This window comes from Nansenia antarctica (assembly GCF_963989245.1).
Source record: "Nansenia antarctica genome assembly, chromosome: 13".
Lineage (NCBI taxonomy): Eukaryota > Metazoa > Chordata > Actinopteri > Argentiniformes > Microstomatidae > Nansenia > Nansenia antarctica.
The window spans coordinates 22,735,150-22,749,241 of NC_137683.1; the positions used below are offsets into that span (position 1 = coordinate 22,735,150).

Here is a 14,092-nt window from a genome sequence, read left to right on the forward strand (position 1 = left end):
GTATCCTTACATTTTCTAAATCACATCAGGATAAGTTAGTATAAAGCTATTTTGCAGTTTTTCTGTGTAGGAGGCAGGCTAATTTACAAGAAGCACCATCTAGTGATCTTTGTGTGTAAGTAGCAGACTTCAATTCTAAAGAGGGGGTCTATTAGAGCCCCGAGACAGCTCTAAGAGTAGGTGAAATAGGCATGGCTGTCCTAGTGTTAATTAAATAAGTGACTCCTTTTCGGTGTGTGACGTGCTCAGAACTGCCTCACCTGCCGTGTAGCAGGTCGCTAGCAGTCAGCTCGTGGGTGAGGTCGGGGAACGTGGTCGCGTCCCCCGCCAGGAAATCCGGCCTCTCGTCTGGCGTCGTCACGACGACCAGCCTCTTCTCCTTGGCCCTCCTGGGCGAGGCCCTCGCCTCCCGCTGCCCCTCCTTGTCCAGGCCCAGAGCTCTGCTGTAGGACGGGGGGATGTCTGCCTCTGTGGGGGTCTCGCTGGGGGGGGGGTCGACCATGTAGAGCTGGAGGTCACCGGGGTGCTGGGCGCAGGCCGGGCACCAGCCCACCGCCTGCTCAGACGCCAGGAGGCTGTCCCAGTCCCTCCCTCGGTGGTGACCACCCCCCCCGTCCGAGTCCTCGTACAGCCCCCCCGAGGTGGAGGGGGTCTCGGCGCGGGGGTCTCTCTGGGAGTGGGGGGGGTCCCTGTCTGCTTCCTCTACTGTGTCTGCGGTGCCTTGGCGAGAGTAGAGGGCCGTGCTGGTGGAGAGAGAGACAGACAAGAGAGGAGTTGTTTAACCTAAACCCCCCCAGTCTGTTGGCTCTGGTGACAGTGTTCAGGGTTTGTTGTTTGATGCAGCGTGTGTGTGTGTGTGTGTGTGTGTGTGTGTGTGTGTGTGTGTGTGTGTGTGTCTGTGTGTGTGTTGCACCATGAGAAGACAGAGGTGGTGACAGTCAGACTAAGACAAAGACTTGCCATCAACACTGTACCAGGGAGTCACCATGGTTACCACCCACAGTGCTATGTTTACATGATTCAACCCGCCAGCTTTGTGTTTTCCTGAGCCTCAAATCATCTGACCCACCTCTGACTACAGCCTATAAAGCTCCTTTCTACTTCACCATTCTAGCAGACAACATGTTCTAACAGCGGAAAAGAAAAAGGCTGGCTTAAAAAAACTAAAATAAAGGCCTTTCCTGCAGGAACTGGATTTGAATAGGAGAAAGGTACTTGAGAACGTAAGCCTTGGATTCAGAGAAAGAGAAGAGAGCAGCTGGGAGTCAGTAAGTACACTTCAAAGAGAGAGTGTGTGGTAGGCTTAAGTCCCCAAAACCCAGCCTGATCGCTCTGTTCTTCCACCTCTGCTGGCTGCTTGGCACCGCCATCTCCAGGAGGAAGTACAGTAGTGGCCGTGAAGTGTACATTACCCTAGTGTTCATTACCCTAGTGTAACACCCTAGTGTACATTACCCTAGTGTAAGACCCTAGTGTACATTAACCTAGTGTCAGACCCTAGTGTACATTACCTAGTGTAACAACCTAGTGTACATTACCCTAGTGTACATTACCTATTTTTTTGTATGTATACGCGACATACTACCACTCGGTTTAAAGTATTGTGCTGAGTTTAAGGTAAGTCATTAATAATTAATAATTTTGCCATTTAGCAGACGCTTTTAATCCAAAGCTACTTACAATTACGAATTACAGGGACATTCCCCCTGGAGTAACTGAGGGCTAAGTGCCTTACTCAAGGGCACACTAGTAGTGGTGTGGTTTCAGGCGGGATTTGAACTCACAACCTTCTGATCACAAGTCCAACTCACTATCCACTAGACCACCACTACCCCTTCTGTGACCTATGCTACAACTTCAAAAGTCAGCACTATATGATGCCCTGATGTAAGAGAGAGAGAGGAGAAAGAAATGAAAAGAAGAGAAGAAAAAGATAGTATTGTCATTGTTCACCTTGCAGCCTCACTCGCTCCGCTGTCGGCTGAGGAAGAGGGGGGGGAGGAGGAGGAGGAGAGGTCCAGCCCCTCCATCTTAGAGAGTCTGGGGTGGGCGCGCTCGCTGGTCCTGGGGACCTGGGCACTGTCAGCCCCGCCCCCTTCAGTGTGGTCCAGAGTGGACTGGCAGGAGTAGAGGAGGGTGGCCTCTGTGTACGCACTGGAGAGATGGATAGAGATGGAGGGATGGAGAGCGATGGAGAAAGATATGGAGGGATGGAGAGAGATGGAGAAAGATATGGAGAAAGATATGGGGGGATGGAGAGAGATGGAGAAAGATATGGGGGGATGGAGAGAGATGGAGAAAGATATGGGGGGATGGAGGGATATGGACAGAGATGGAGGGATGGAGAGAGATGGACAGAGATGGAGGGATGGAAAGAGATGGACAGAGATGGAGGGATGGAGAGAGATGGACAGAGATGGAGGGATGGAGAGAGACGGAGAAAGATATGGGGGGATGGAGAGAAATGTGGAGAGATGGAGAAATGGAGGGATGAGAGAGAGAGATGGGATGCAATTATTGTCTGAGGAGACATGTGAGTTTACACCGCAGGTGACACAATTCAGATGTTATGCTCACATGTGGCACAGATCGGATATGTAACATGTAGGTGTAAGCAGTAAAAAAGCACATTGAGTCTGATATTTTCAGATCCGATTCAGGCCTCAATAAGATACGAATCGGATATGTGTCATTTCGACTGCATTCCGATTGGAACAAGGCATTATGACCTGCAGTGTAAACGCAGCCTAACTGAGTCACGGCTCTGTGTTTGGGAAGAGTTCCAGCGCTATCCTTGGAAGCCGCTAAATAGCTTTTCTCTTTGACACATCATCAGAATAGTGTGAAACCTTAACAATCTTCTTCTCTGCATGAAGGACTTTAATGACACTGTGAAACTGACTAGGCACTACTATCACTCTCTTATGAGACAACTGTATGTAGTAAAGAGTCTGTATCCTCCATTGGTCTTCATAAGCTCTTTTACCTGGAAAGGCTGTCGTGAGAAACCACAGAGTCTTGGCTCTCCATCCTATAGGCAGAGCCTTGCAGCTTGGCCTTATGGGGGATGGAGTCTTCAGGTTCTCTCTCCAGGCCAGACTCAGTTGAGACAGTCTTGCACATCTGTTTTTGATAGTACACGTGGATACTCTCTCTCGAGGGGACATTACCCTGTTACAAACAAGAATGACTGTCGGTTAAACAATACTTAACATTGTTTAGTCCCACTTCTGACAAAGTTGCATTCTTGCGGGACAAAACAGCAAAGCTAAACATCAAAGATAAACAGCTGCATATTTACCCACAGCTGACTTGTGGGTAAACACGTCTAGATATGGCATATGAATGTCAACAGGAAGAGAGAGTCACTCCCCATGTGAAATAACATGAGATTTAGATTTAGATCAAAAATAACTATCTAGTGTGTCATGAACGCAGGTTGGGATGTTTACCTTTTTGACCTCATGGGTGAGCATGCAGCGCTCGATGCGGAGCACCGTGGAGATGTCGATGTGTTCCTGACACATGGAGTTGAGCCAGGCGGTGAAACTGTCCAGCATAGCCAGGAAGAGAACCCAGGAGAACTTGACGATGTTGAAAATCCGCTTCAGGACGTTGTCTGTGAGGGAGAAGATTATGGACGAGACAGTTCTTTTATTTGAAAAAATAAATCAAACTAGGTCTTTAGGGTCCCATTATGAGGAAATTCATACACAGTCATACACACAATACTGGAACACCCAATCTCAGAAGCGATGTGAGACTGTAAAGTCAACATAGGTGTTTGTGTTGCTTTGTAACCGACTTGAATCTACAACGCCTCAGAGACAAGGAGTGTGCTGTGAGTTGGGGTCTAAGCTACACTAACCTGGTCCGTCCTTCTTCTCCTTCTGTTCCTCTCTCTCCTCTTCGTGATCCTCCACTTCAATGCCAACATGAACTGTTAAACAACAAGAGAGCTTTCATGCACCCTATAGAAGCACAGCCGTAGAACAGTGAGGAAAAAAACAAACATCTGTTGTCCTCAGATTTGTAGTCTAGGTATTTGGCTCAAGAGACTCTTTTGGACTAGAGTCCAGGCCAGCAGACATATAGAATAAATCAACCATGTGTGATCCAACATGACGTCCTGTATTTCAGGACTTTGGCTGGAGAAAGGCTAGGGGTTGCTGTGAATCCAGCCAAAGCCGACCCCCCCCACCCCGAACACATGCACGCACGCACACGCACGCACACACGCACGTACGCACACGCACGTACGCACGCACGCGCACACACACGCACACACACACACACACACACACACACACACACACACACACACCCACCAGTGTCTGAAATACAGGACGCTACGTTGGGTTAGACATCGTCAATTCATCCCATATGACGACTAGACTGTGGACATGGCTCTAGTATAAAATATGGTTATGGAGAAAAATACTGTTCTAGTCCAAGTTCTTCCCACCTGAAGAGACTTAAGTTATGTCATCTGCTTTAGATGAGACAGTTGGGCCAGTGTTACCTTCTCTCACTTCCTCTTTCTTAGACTTGTGTCCTTCAGTGTACTTCTGCCAGAAGCGGTGTTTCTCCTTATTGCGTTCCTTCATGGCTGTTTTGGAGTCTGTGATCCAGGCGTGGTATACAAACTGGAGAGAGAGAGAGAGAGAGAGGGAGAAAGAGAGAGAGAGAGAAAAAACATAACATTTGTTAGCCAACACTCACCACGAGAGACCACAGGCGGATTGAAATAACAACGGACAGCAACAGCTTGACAAGCATTTTGGCAGCTTAATTCTGACTTGGGTGGTATAAACACTCAGCACTGTCAGATTTGATAGATTACATTTTTGGTCTGTGACCGAGGTTCATGTTGGTCATCAGGCTGATTATTCACCGTCTAGCAATGAGTGTAGGTCATAGCCACACCTCACTGAAAAGCATTTAGTTCAAATCTGTTCAGGAAATGTCACGCGACAAGATGAATTAAGCAGTCAAATTGAATGTCACTGGGTCAGCCAGTGGATCACAGGTAAAAGCCATTGGCAAAAACACACATTACACAGAGGACCAGTTTCAGGGAGTGTTTTGATCCAATGAAATGAAATGGGAGCCACAATAACATCTCTGGTGACTGTGTTTTATGTCAATAGGACACAATGATTTACAATGGCGTAAAATCACCCCTTTAAGTGGTTAAAGACAACTATCATAACTTGTTCATGAGTCACAGAACAATCCCACAGAGAGTTCCCCCACAAGGTATGACTACCACAGACACCCACACACCCATCATCTACAGGACACAGAAGGAGAGAGAACACACTGCATTCCACTGCATTTCTACTGCATGCAATGGCAGCCATTTTGTCATGACTGGCAGCATCTCTGGGGAAATGAGGAGGAGGCTGAGGCGTCAAAGACATGTCATGTTGACATGCATTGTGATGTTTTACAGTGGAGGACACAATGCAGTGTATGTCGTGAGAAAGTGGCTTGGCTTGAGGGGTCAGGCGGATGGATAGGTCACATTCAGCATTCAGAGGAGAGATGGAGGCCCTGTCCAGGAGCAAGCCCGCCTAGCCCCTATCGCCCATAGACCTGAGAGGACCAGACAGGGTATCAGGAGGATGTCAGCAGCTCCATCTAACACTGTGAGAAGCTAGATGGATTTTTTTTCTTTGCCATCTTTCTTCATACCCCATCCTATGCTTTCAGATCTAGTGTCTAGGGCGTATGGGCTAGTGGGTTGTTTCTGAACAAGGGCCTCAGAGATGGAGATCTAGGGAGAGTACCTTGGCTGCCCTGATTATATAGTGTGCAGCTGTTTTGGGTAGTTTAATGATAGACTTTGGTAAAGCCAGCAAAGCAGAGGCAAACTTTCTGATTGCTCTCTATAAGGATAGGGAGGAACAAAGCAGGGAGAGTTAGTATGACACAATATTGTTGTAAATAAGGCGAGACAAACTCACAAAGACTGTTAGTTAGTAGTTAGAGCTGTCATAACAAGAGAGAATAACGGTTTAGTGCACATAGAACAACCCCCCCCCCCCCCCCCCAGGGAATTAGCAAATTAACAATTGTAAATCATTAGTATTAAGACAATATGGCGTTCAAAAATCAGTTTAAACAGAAATGGGAGCAATATCCCCTTTCAAATATTCAGTTGAAGTTTAAAACATTAAATACACACTCAGAAATGAATCCAACCAGTGTTGCCAAACAGAACTCTACCCTCTCACTATGCAGGACTGAGCTATAGAGCTCATGTCCTATCTTAGAGCGCACCTGAAATGCAGACTTCTTTGGTGGCTCTTCCTCCTTCTTATCATCCTCTTCCTCTTCCTCTTCGCTGTCTGTCTCAAATAGGTAGTAGTTACCGCTCCTCACCACTGAGAGAGAGAGAGAGAGAGAGAGAGAGAGAGAGAGAGAGAGAGAGAGAGAGAGAGAGAGAGAGAGAGAGAGAGAGAGAGAGAGAGAGAGAGAGAGAGAGAGAGAGAGAGAGAGAGAGAGAGAGAGATGGGGGGCCAGACAGAGTTAGGCTACTATATACAGCTGAAGTCAGAGGTTTACATACACCTTAGCCAAATGCATTTAAACACAGTTTTTCCGACATTTAATCCTAAACATTCCCTGTCTTAGGTCAGTTAGAATCACTTTTTTTTTCACAACACATTTTAAGAATGTGAAATGTCTGAAATTTCTTTCATTACATTGCCAGTGGGTCAGACGTTTACAAACACTAAGTTAGTATTTAGTAGCATTGCATTTAAATTGTTTAACTTGGGTCAAACATTTCGGGTAGCCTTGCACAAGCTTCCCACAAGGAGTTGGAGGCATTTTGGCCCATTCCTCCTAACAGAGCTGGTGTAACTGAGTCAGGTTTGTCGGCCTCCTTGCTTGCATACGCTTTTTCAGTTCTGCCCACAAATGTACTATAGGATTGAGGTCAGGGCTTTGTGATGGCCACTAAAATACCTTGACTTAAGCCATTTTACCACAACTTGGCAAGTATGCTTGGGGTCCTTGTCCATTTGGAAGACCCATTTGTGACCAAGCTTTAACTTCCTGGCTGATGTCTTGCTGATATGTTGCTTCCATATATCCACATAACTTTCCTTCCTCATGATGCCATCTATTTTGTGAAGTGCACCAGTCCCTCCTGCAGCAAAGCACCCCCACAACATGATACTGGTACCCCCATGCTTCACATTTGGGATGGTGTTCTTTGGCTTGCAATTCTCCCCCTTTTCCCTCCAAACAACGACAGTCATTGTGGCCAAACAGTTACATTTTTGTTTCATCAGACCAGAAGATATTTCGCCAAAAAGTAAAATCTTTGTCTCTATGTGCAGTTGCAAACCGTAGTGTAGCTTTTTTATGGCAGTTTTGGAGCAGTGGCTTCTTCCTTGCTGAGCGATCTTTCAGGTTATGTCGATATAGGACTCCTTTTACTATATTCTATGTATACTATGTTGTACCTGCGTACTCCAGTATCTTCACAAAGTCATTTGCTGATGTTCTGTGATTGATTTGCACGTTTCACACCAAAGTACATCCATCTCTAGGAGACAGTACACATGGTGGCTGCATGGTCCCATGGTGTTTGTTTATACTTGTGCGTAGTACCTTCAGGTGTTTGGAAAATGCTCCCAAGGAAGAACCAGACATTTTCTGAGGTCTTGGCTGATTGATTTAGACCTTCACATGATGTCAAGCAAAGAGGCACTGAGTTTGAAAGTAGGCCTTAATAAACATCCACAGGTACACCTCCAATGAACTGAAAAGTTGTTTAAAGGCACAGTCAACTAACTTAAAGTATGCACATTTCTGACCCACTGGAATTGTGATACAGTGAATTATAAGTGAAATAATCTGTCTGTAAATAATTGTTGGAAAAATGATTGCACAAAGTAGATATCCTAACCGACTTGCCAAAACTATAGTTTGTTACCAGGAAACATGTGGGAGTGGTTAAAAAAATTAGTTTTAATGACTTCAACCTAAGTGTATGTAAACACATTCAACTGTGTACAGGGATAGAAGAGAGACAGACATACTGTCCTGATTGGTGTATTGTGTCGTGTATTGTGACAACAGTACAGCTACATATCACTGAATCATCCACATGAGATTAAATCAAGATGAAGACAATTCAAATAGTTGCTGATTATACATAAGAGATCTTACTGGAGGCATGGTCGACCCAGGGTCTCCACCACTGCTTCCTTTTACCCTTCCTCTTCTCTTTATCCGCCTCTTCTGAGGGAAACATGGAGAGAAAAACATTTATGGAACAATAATTAATTAATAATAATTTTGCCATTTAGCAGACGCTTTTAATCCAAAGCGACTTACAATTACGAATTACAGGGACATTCCCCCTGGAGTAACTGAGGGCTAAGTGCCTTACTCAAGGGCACACTAGTAGTGGTGTGGTTTCAGGCGGGATTTGAACTCACAACCTTCCGATCACAAGTCCAACTCACTATCCACTAGACCACCACTACCCCCCTCTGACCCATGATGTAAATGTATTCACCCCCCACTACCCCTTTGTACAGTTCCTCAATTGTTAAAAAAAATAATATTAACCATTTTCTTTCCTCTAGTATTCCTCTAGCACTTACTTTAGACAAATGTACTTTAGACACAATATACTGTGTTGTAAGTGGATCTGGATAAAAGCGTCTGCTAAATGTAAAAAATGTAAACATTTAAATGTATACTGTATGTAGCTTTAGGACTTCGGTGCTGCAACGTTAAAGATCATCTGCTAACATCCACTAGCCTAGCCACTACTAACCGCAAGGCCCACCTTTTTCCTCCTCTTCCTCCTTGGAGCGACTGCGTCCCTCCGTGCTCTCCTGAACCATACTCAACATCCTCTCCTTTCCCCGCTTGAACTTCTGCTGGCGGCTCTTGATGCGGTCCATTCTGATTGGATAAAGAGAGGACAGAGAAAATGGAGAGACTGTTGAGAAAGAATTAGCTGTAAACCCGTGTCTGCGTACAGAAGACAATCGTACAGTGTGGACTATCATCCAAAAGCACATCCCATGCATACAGACCACCTGAACCGTAAACTCACTTATATCCTGTACTATTGTCACTTTTTAAAAATCTTGATTTATGCCTATTGCCTTACTGTCTTATTGTCTTCTTATTTTGTGCTGCAATGTCAGGAACGTGTCAAAGCACTTACGTCATTTGACGTAAAACAATAAACTTGAAACTTGAGGAACGTTTTCCCATGTATGCTGTGAAGTGGATGTGCTTTGTGTTTAAGAGAACGTTCTCTCACTGTCTCTTCAGCAGGTCCATAGACTTCTTCTCCACCTCCAGCCTGGCTCTGACGGCGTTCACTACGGTGGCCTGGAAGAGCTCAGCTCCTCTGAGGAGAGGCAAACAGGGTGGGGTTAAAACACACAAACAAGATAGAGGTAAAACACACGCACGCACGCGCACACACACGCAGGCACGCAGGCACGCACACACGCATGCACGCACGCACGCACGCACGCACGCACGCACACACGCACATACACACACGTACACACACACGCACATGCACACACGCACACATGCACACACACACACACACACACACACACACACAACACACAAGATAAGGCACACAATAAAACGTAATAATCCTATCCCTAACCCTAAACATGTAGAGCTGCTTTAAAGTTTGGATTGTAGTTGTCTGAGAGTGTGAGAGAGTGATAAACAGAGGGACGGACCTGGAGGCCAGGATCTGAGAGTGTGAGAGAGTGATAAACAGAGGGACGGACCTGGAGGCCAGGATCTGGGAGGAGCGGATGTCAGCCACCACGTGTAGGAAGTAGTAGCTCATGAAGACGCGTCGCTGTAGCAGCAGGAAAGCGAAGCAGATACTGTCCCAGATGATGCCGGCCTCGTCGCTAGGCAACTCACACTGCTTGTTGGCCTGCTGCTCCGCTGCAAGTGATTCCAAACATATGACATTATCATAAAAAATATATAATACGGTAACTGGAAAAAAAAAGAACTACAAAATAAATAATAACTTACAAAATGTACTCTCTGTAAGTCTATCATTAACTTTTGACGTTTGTCAGGCATTAGCAGAGTGAGCTGAATTCAGTTCAGACCAACGATCTGCGACGAGACGAGACCGGTTTAGAAACCGTCCAGCTTCTAGTTCCAGCGGCGGTCTGATTCATCTTTAATCTTTGGTCTGAGCTAGCTTTGGTCTGAAGTATTGTTTTTCACTGTGGTGGAGGAACTTACGTTTAGAGTAGCCCTTGATAGTGCAGGCCAGACTGAAGAGCTGTATCAGCCAGCAGTGGTTGATGACCAAAGCCTTGATGTAACCACAGGCTGCTATCTAAGAGGAGGGAACAACCGCAGTCAGAGAGAACTGAACTGGAGACAAACACACACATTACTCACTGCATGCTGCTCAACTCGCCACGTTAGAGGTTATTCTTGGGCCGTTGTTCTCTGTACTCATCTGTGTGTGGGGGGGTATGTGTGTATGTGTGTGTGTGTGTGTATGTGTGTGTGGGGGGGGGGGGGGAGGGGGTATGTGTGTATGTGTGTGTGTGTATGTGTGTGTGTGTGTGTGTGTGGGGGGGGGTATGTGTGTGTGTGTGTGGGTATGTGTGTGTGGGTATGTGTGTGTGTGTGTGTGTGTGTGTGTGTGTGTGTGTGTGTGTGTGTGTGTGTGTGTGTGTGTGTTATGTCAGATCCACTACAAGCCACCTACAGAGAGTATGTTCTTCATAGTGATGACAAACACGTTGTAGGCTATCAGGAAGTCCCAGTAGTGCAGGATGCTTTTGATTGGCTTCAGCAGCAGGTCTCCTCCGAAGAGCAGGAAGTAGAAACAGGCCACCAGGTAGCCCATGCAGAAGATGCTGATCCTCGTTGTGCCGGTGATGAAGATGATGGTGAGGACGAACCAGAAGAGATAGCTGAACATGATCACCTTCAGCATGTCCAGATACGACCTGAGAACACATTGTGTAACGTAAACACCAGACATACTCATACAGCACATATATAATACGCCATGTAATACTCCAATGTTATTTCTATTATTATATTGCTTAATCGTCTCTTGTCTTATTTGTCTCTTTTTTTTATATAACTATTGCCTAACTAACTTTTTTTTTCCTCTTGTTGCTGCAATGTCGAGGAACCGAAGGCTAAGAATTTTACTTTGTTATACTTTTATACTTTTGATTCTGAAGATTGTGTGCTGTAAACACAAGATGTATCTGCAGTGTCAGTCAGGCCCTTGAACACGCTGGCAGACGAGTCAGGGGGACGTTGTTCTGTAGATATGAACTATGAAGCGCTGACGGGTTCCTAAAAAAAACCCTGCTTGTCACTCTGTTTGAGTCTCCCTCCTGACAGAACAGCTGGCATCCTGCTTCAGGAGGACTATTGAGTTACAGGACATGGCTGGAAAAGACAGGATGAACCACGGGATGAAGGAGGGGGGGGGGGGGGGGTTGGAGAGACGAGGGAGCGATTGTTTAAACAACCCTGAGTTACCTGACACCCGGGAAAGAGTGAGGTAACATTGTAAAAGTGCAGGATAAACGAAGGAAAAACAAGAGCTTTGACAATGTCCTCTTTCTGTTAACAGAGAGATGGGCTGCCTGATAGTGCACTTAACCTGTCATAACAGCAAGAGGCTAGGTGAGGAGGAGTGTTTAGAGTGACTGTAATAAGCACTTGGGTCACGGATGTAAGGATGGAGTTGAGTGACTTGACAGTGAATGGAAGAACTTACAGGGAAGCACGGTGGAACCGGTGTTAGGAGGCAGAGCCGGTGTCTAATGATCACAAGGTTGGCAGCTCAACGATTTGATCCCCGGCTGGCCACGTGTCGGGGTGTCCTTGGGCAAGACACTGAACCCCAAATTGCTCCCAATGAGCGGGCCGGGCGCCGCTTGCCCCCGTTGGTGTGTGAATGTGTGTGTGAATGGGTGAATGAGAGGCCATCATGAAGCGCTTTGGAATAAGGCGCTATATCAGTGCAGTCCATTTACCATTGAACCCCCTTGGCTTTAGCTCGATGGGCTAGGGCTAGCTACCTGCAGTGAATGAAGTCGGGGACCGGGTTGTGCTGGCTGAAGGAGGCGGCGTCCAGGTCCCGGCAGATCTCCACGTTGTCTCCCGCCACCAGACGCACCGCCGCCTCGTTCTCCTCCTCAAACACCTGCCTCTGGATAGAGACGCACAGCAGCAGCAAGAAATCATCTACAGGAGGGGGAGGAGGAGGGGGAGGAGGAGGGGGAGGAGGGGGTGGAGGAGGAGGAGGAGGAGGGAGAGGAGGAGGAAGAAGAGGAGGGGGAGGAGGAGGAGGAGGGGGAGGGGCAGAAGTGCTTAGCTGTCACTCAAACATAGCTATAACTCAGTGCCGAAGGTGAATAAAGTCTTCCGAATAAAGGGTGACTTTATTCGCCCCCAAAAAAGCCATAAATTATGATGCTTCATTTTGTAGCCAATCATAGTATTGTTGCTAGGTAAACACCACATAAAACACCTGGCCCGCTAGGTGGTTCCGGAGTGCTCTGTGGAATTCTTTGGCAGTCAGTGATTGTAATGACATTAAGGGAGCACTCACAGAGCAGGAAGAGAGGGTTGGGTTTGGTGTGGTAGTCAGGGAAGTAGAGCCACTTGACGACATTAGAGTCTGTGGTGGAGGAGGGGAACCTCCACGGGTAGTCTGGGAAATCAGAATAGGGTAGTTAAGTCTTTAAATAACTCTCACTAAGATACTCATTTGTAATATATATATATACAGTACCAGTCAAACGTTGGGAAAGTGTACGTCCCATTCATGGGGAAGTGTGTCCAAACGTTTGACTGGTACTGTAACTGTATACACTATATATACATAGATATATACAGCATTTAGAGTAGGCCTATGTATATATATTTATACAGTATAACTACTAATGAAATACTGTATTTCGTCTAGTACTTGTACTCTGCAATGACAATAAAGTTGAATCTAATCTAATCTAATCTAGAAAACCACTAGCATTTCATCATGACTACACATCCATTAGCACAATTAAATACAATATTTGAAAACAGCGAAATGTCATGGAGTGACTTAACCTCTCTAGCAATAACCCCTGACCCAAACACCCAACTAACAACAATAACCCCTGACCCAAACACCCAACTAACAGCATGAGGGGGGAGGGCCTGAGGTGAGGACGGTAACCAGGGTTGCCATATAGGATTGACAATTTCCAGCCTAACCACAGTCTAAAAACGGCTAAATCCACCAAAAACCAGCCCAAAACCTATATTGTCAGAACACCGCTAATTACTATTGGACAGGTGCCCATCTCCTGCCGCATAAACTGTATGTCTGGCAACCCTGACGGTAACCCACCTTTGCAGGCGGCGGGAGGGAACCCGATGCAGATGAAGTACTGGAAGGTGAGCATGCAGGCCAGGAAGCCGCAGTACTTGGGCCAGATCTCAGCGATGGCCTTCCTCCGCCGCCGGTAGATCACCGCGATCAGGCCGAACGCGTGCAGCATGGCGTAGAAATCCATCCTCTGACCAATCACGTTCACCGCCAACAGGAAACACGTCTAATGATGAACAATAATGACAATGATGAACAATAATGATGGATATATATATTTAAAATAATATAAATTATAAAATATTTTTAGGGCGTTTCTGCTTTATTGAGATAGAGACAGTAGAGATTGACAGGAAGGATAGGTGAAAGAGAGGGGGGATGACATGGCAGGATATGTTGACGGACAGAATCGAACCCTGGAACCTGCGATGATGCGGCATGCGCCTTAGTGCCACCACTTACTCACCGATGGATTAGTTATTCATTATTTTAATTAGAGCCATTTCAAAAATCCTAGATCTACACTCGCGTGATCAAGCCTACCTCCAGACCGAACTTGTAGAAGAAGTAGTTGATGAAGTACTTGGAGCAGTTGAAGATGCCGGCGTCGAGGTGTTGCCGTTTGATGTCGTGGAAGATGGCTCGTGTGATGGGCGCGGTCACGTTGTGCCTCATGCGGTAGAGGTCTTGGTGGCGGTACACGGTCAC

General features: G+C 46.3%; 1 protein-coding gene across 1 annotated transcript in view; it reads right to left on the reverse strand.

Moving 5' to 3' along the window:
- The window catches only part of LOC308169431 (piezo-type mechanosensitive ion channel component 2-like), a gene marked incomplete at both ends in the record, with an annotated part of 99,132 nt that overhangs the window by 8,385 nt on the left and 76,655 nt on the right, over positions 1–14,092 (reverse strand). Inside the window, 17 exons of the mRNA XM_080544113.1 lie at positions 261–743; positions 1,954–2,154; positions 2,987–3,171; positions 3,453–3,619; positions 3,869–3,940; positions 4,523–4,646; positions 6,286–6,389; positions 8,188–8,259; positions 8,816–8,934; positions 9,302–9,391; positions 9,795–9,960; positions 10,273–10,369; positions 10,751–10,994; positions 12,090–12,255; positions 12,623–12,724; positions 13,406–13,610; positions 13,928–14,092. Of these exons, the coding sequence (XP_080400239.1) occupies positions 261–743; positions 1,954–2,154; positions 2,987–3,171; positions 3,453–3,619; positions 3,869–3,940; positions 4,523–4,646; positions 6,286–6,389; positions 8,188–8,259; positions 8,816–8,934; positions 9,302–9,391; positions 9,795–9,960; positions 10,273–10,369; positions 10,751–10,994; positions 12,090–12,255; positions 12,623–12,724; positions 13,406–13,610; positions 13,928–14,092 (2,762 nt within the window). The remainder of the gene's footprint in view (positions 1–260; positions 744–1,953; positions 2,155–2,986; positions 3,172–3,452; positions 3,620–3,868; positions 3,941–4,522; positions 4,647–6,285; positions 6,390–8,187; positions 8,260–8,815; positions 8,935–9,301; positions 9,392–9,794; positions 9,961–10,272; positions 10,370–10,750; positions 10,995–12,089; positions 12,256–12,622; positions 12,725–13,405; positions 13,611–13,927) is intronic.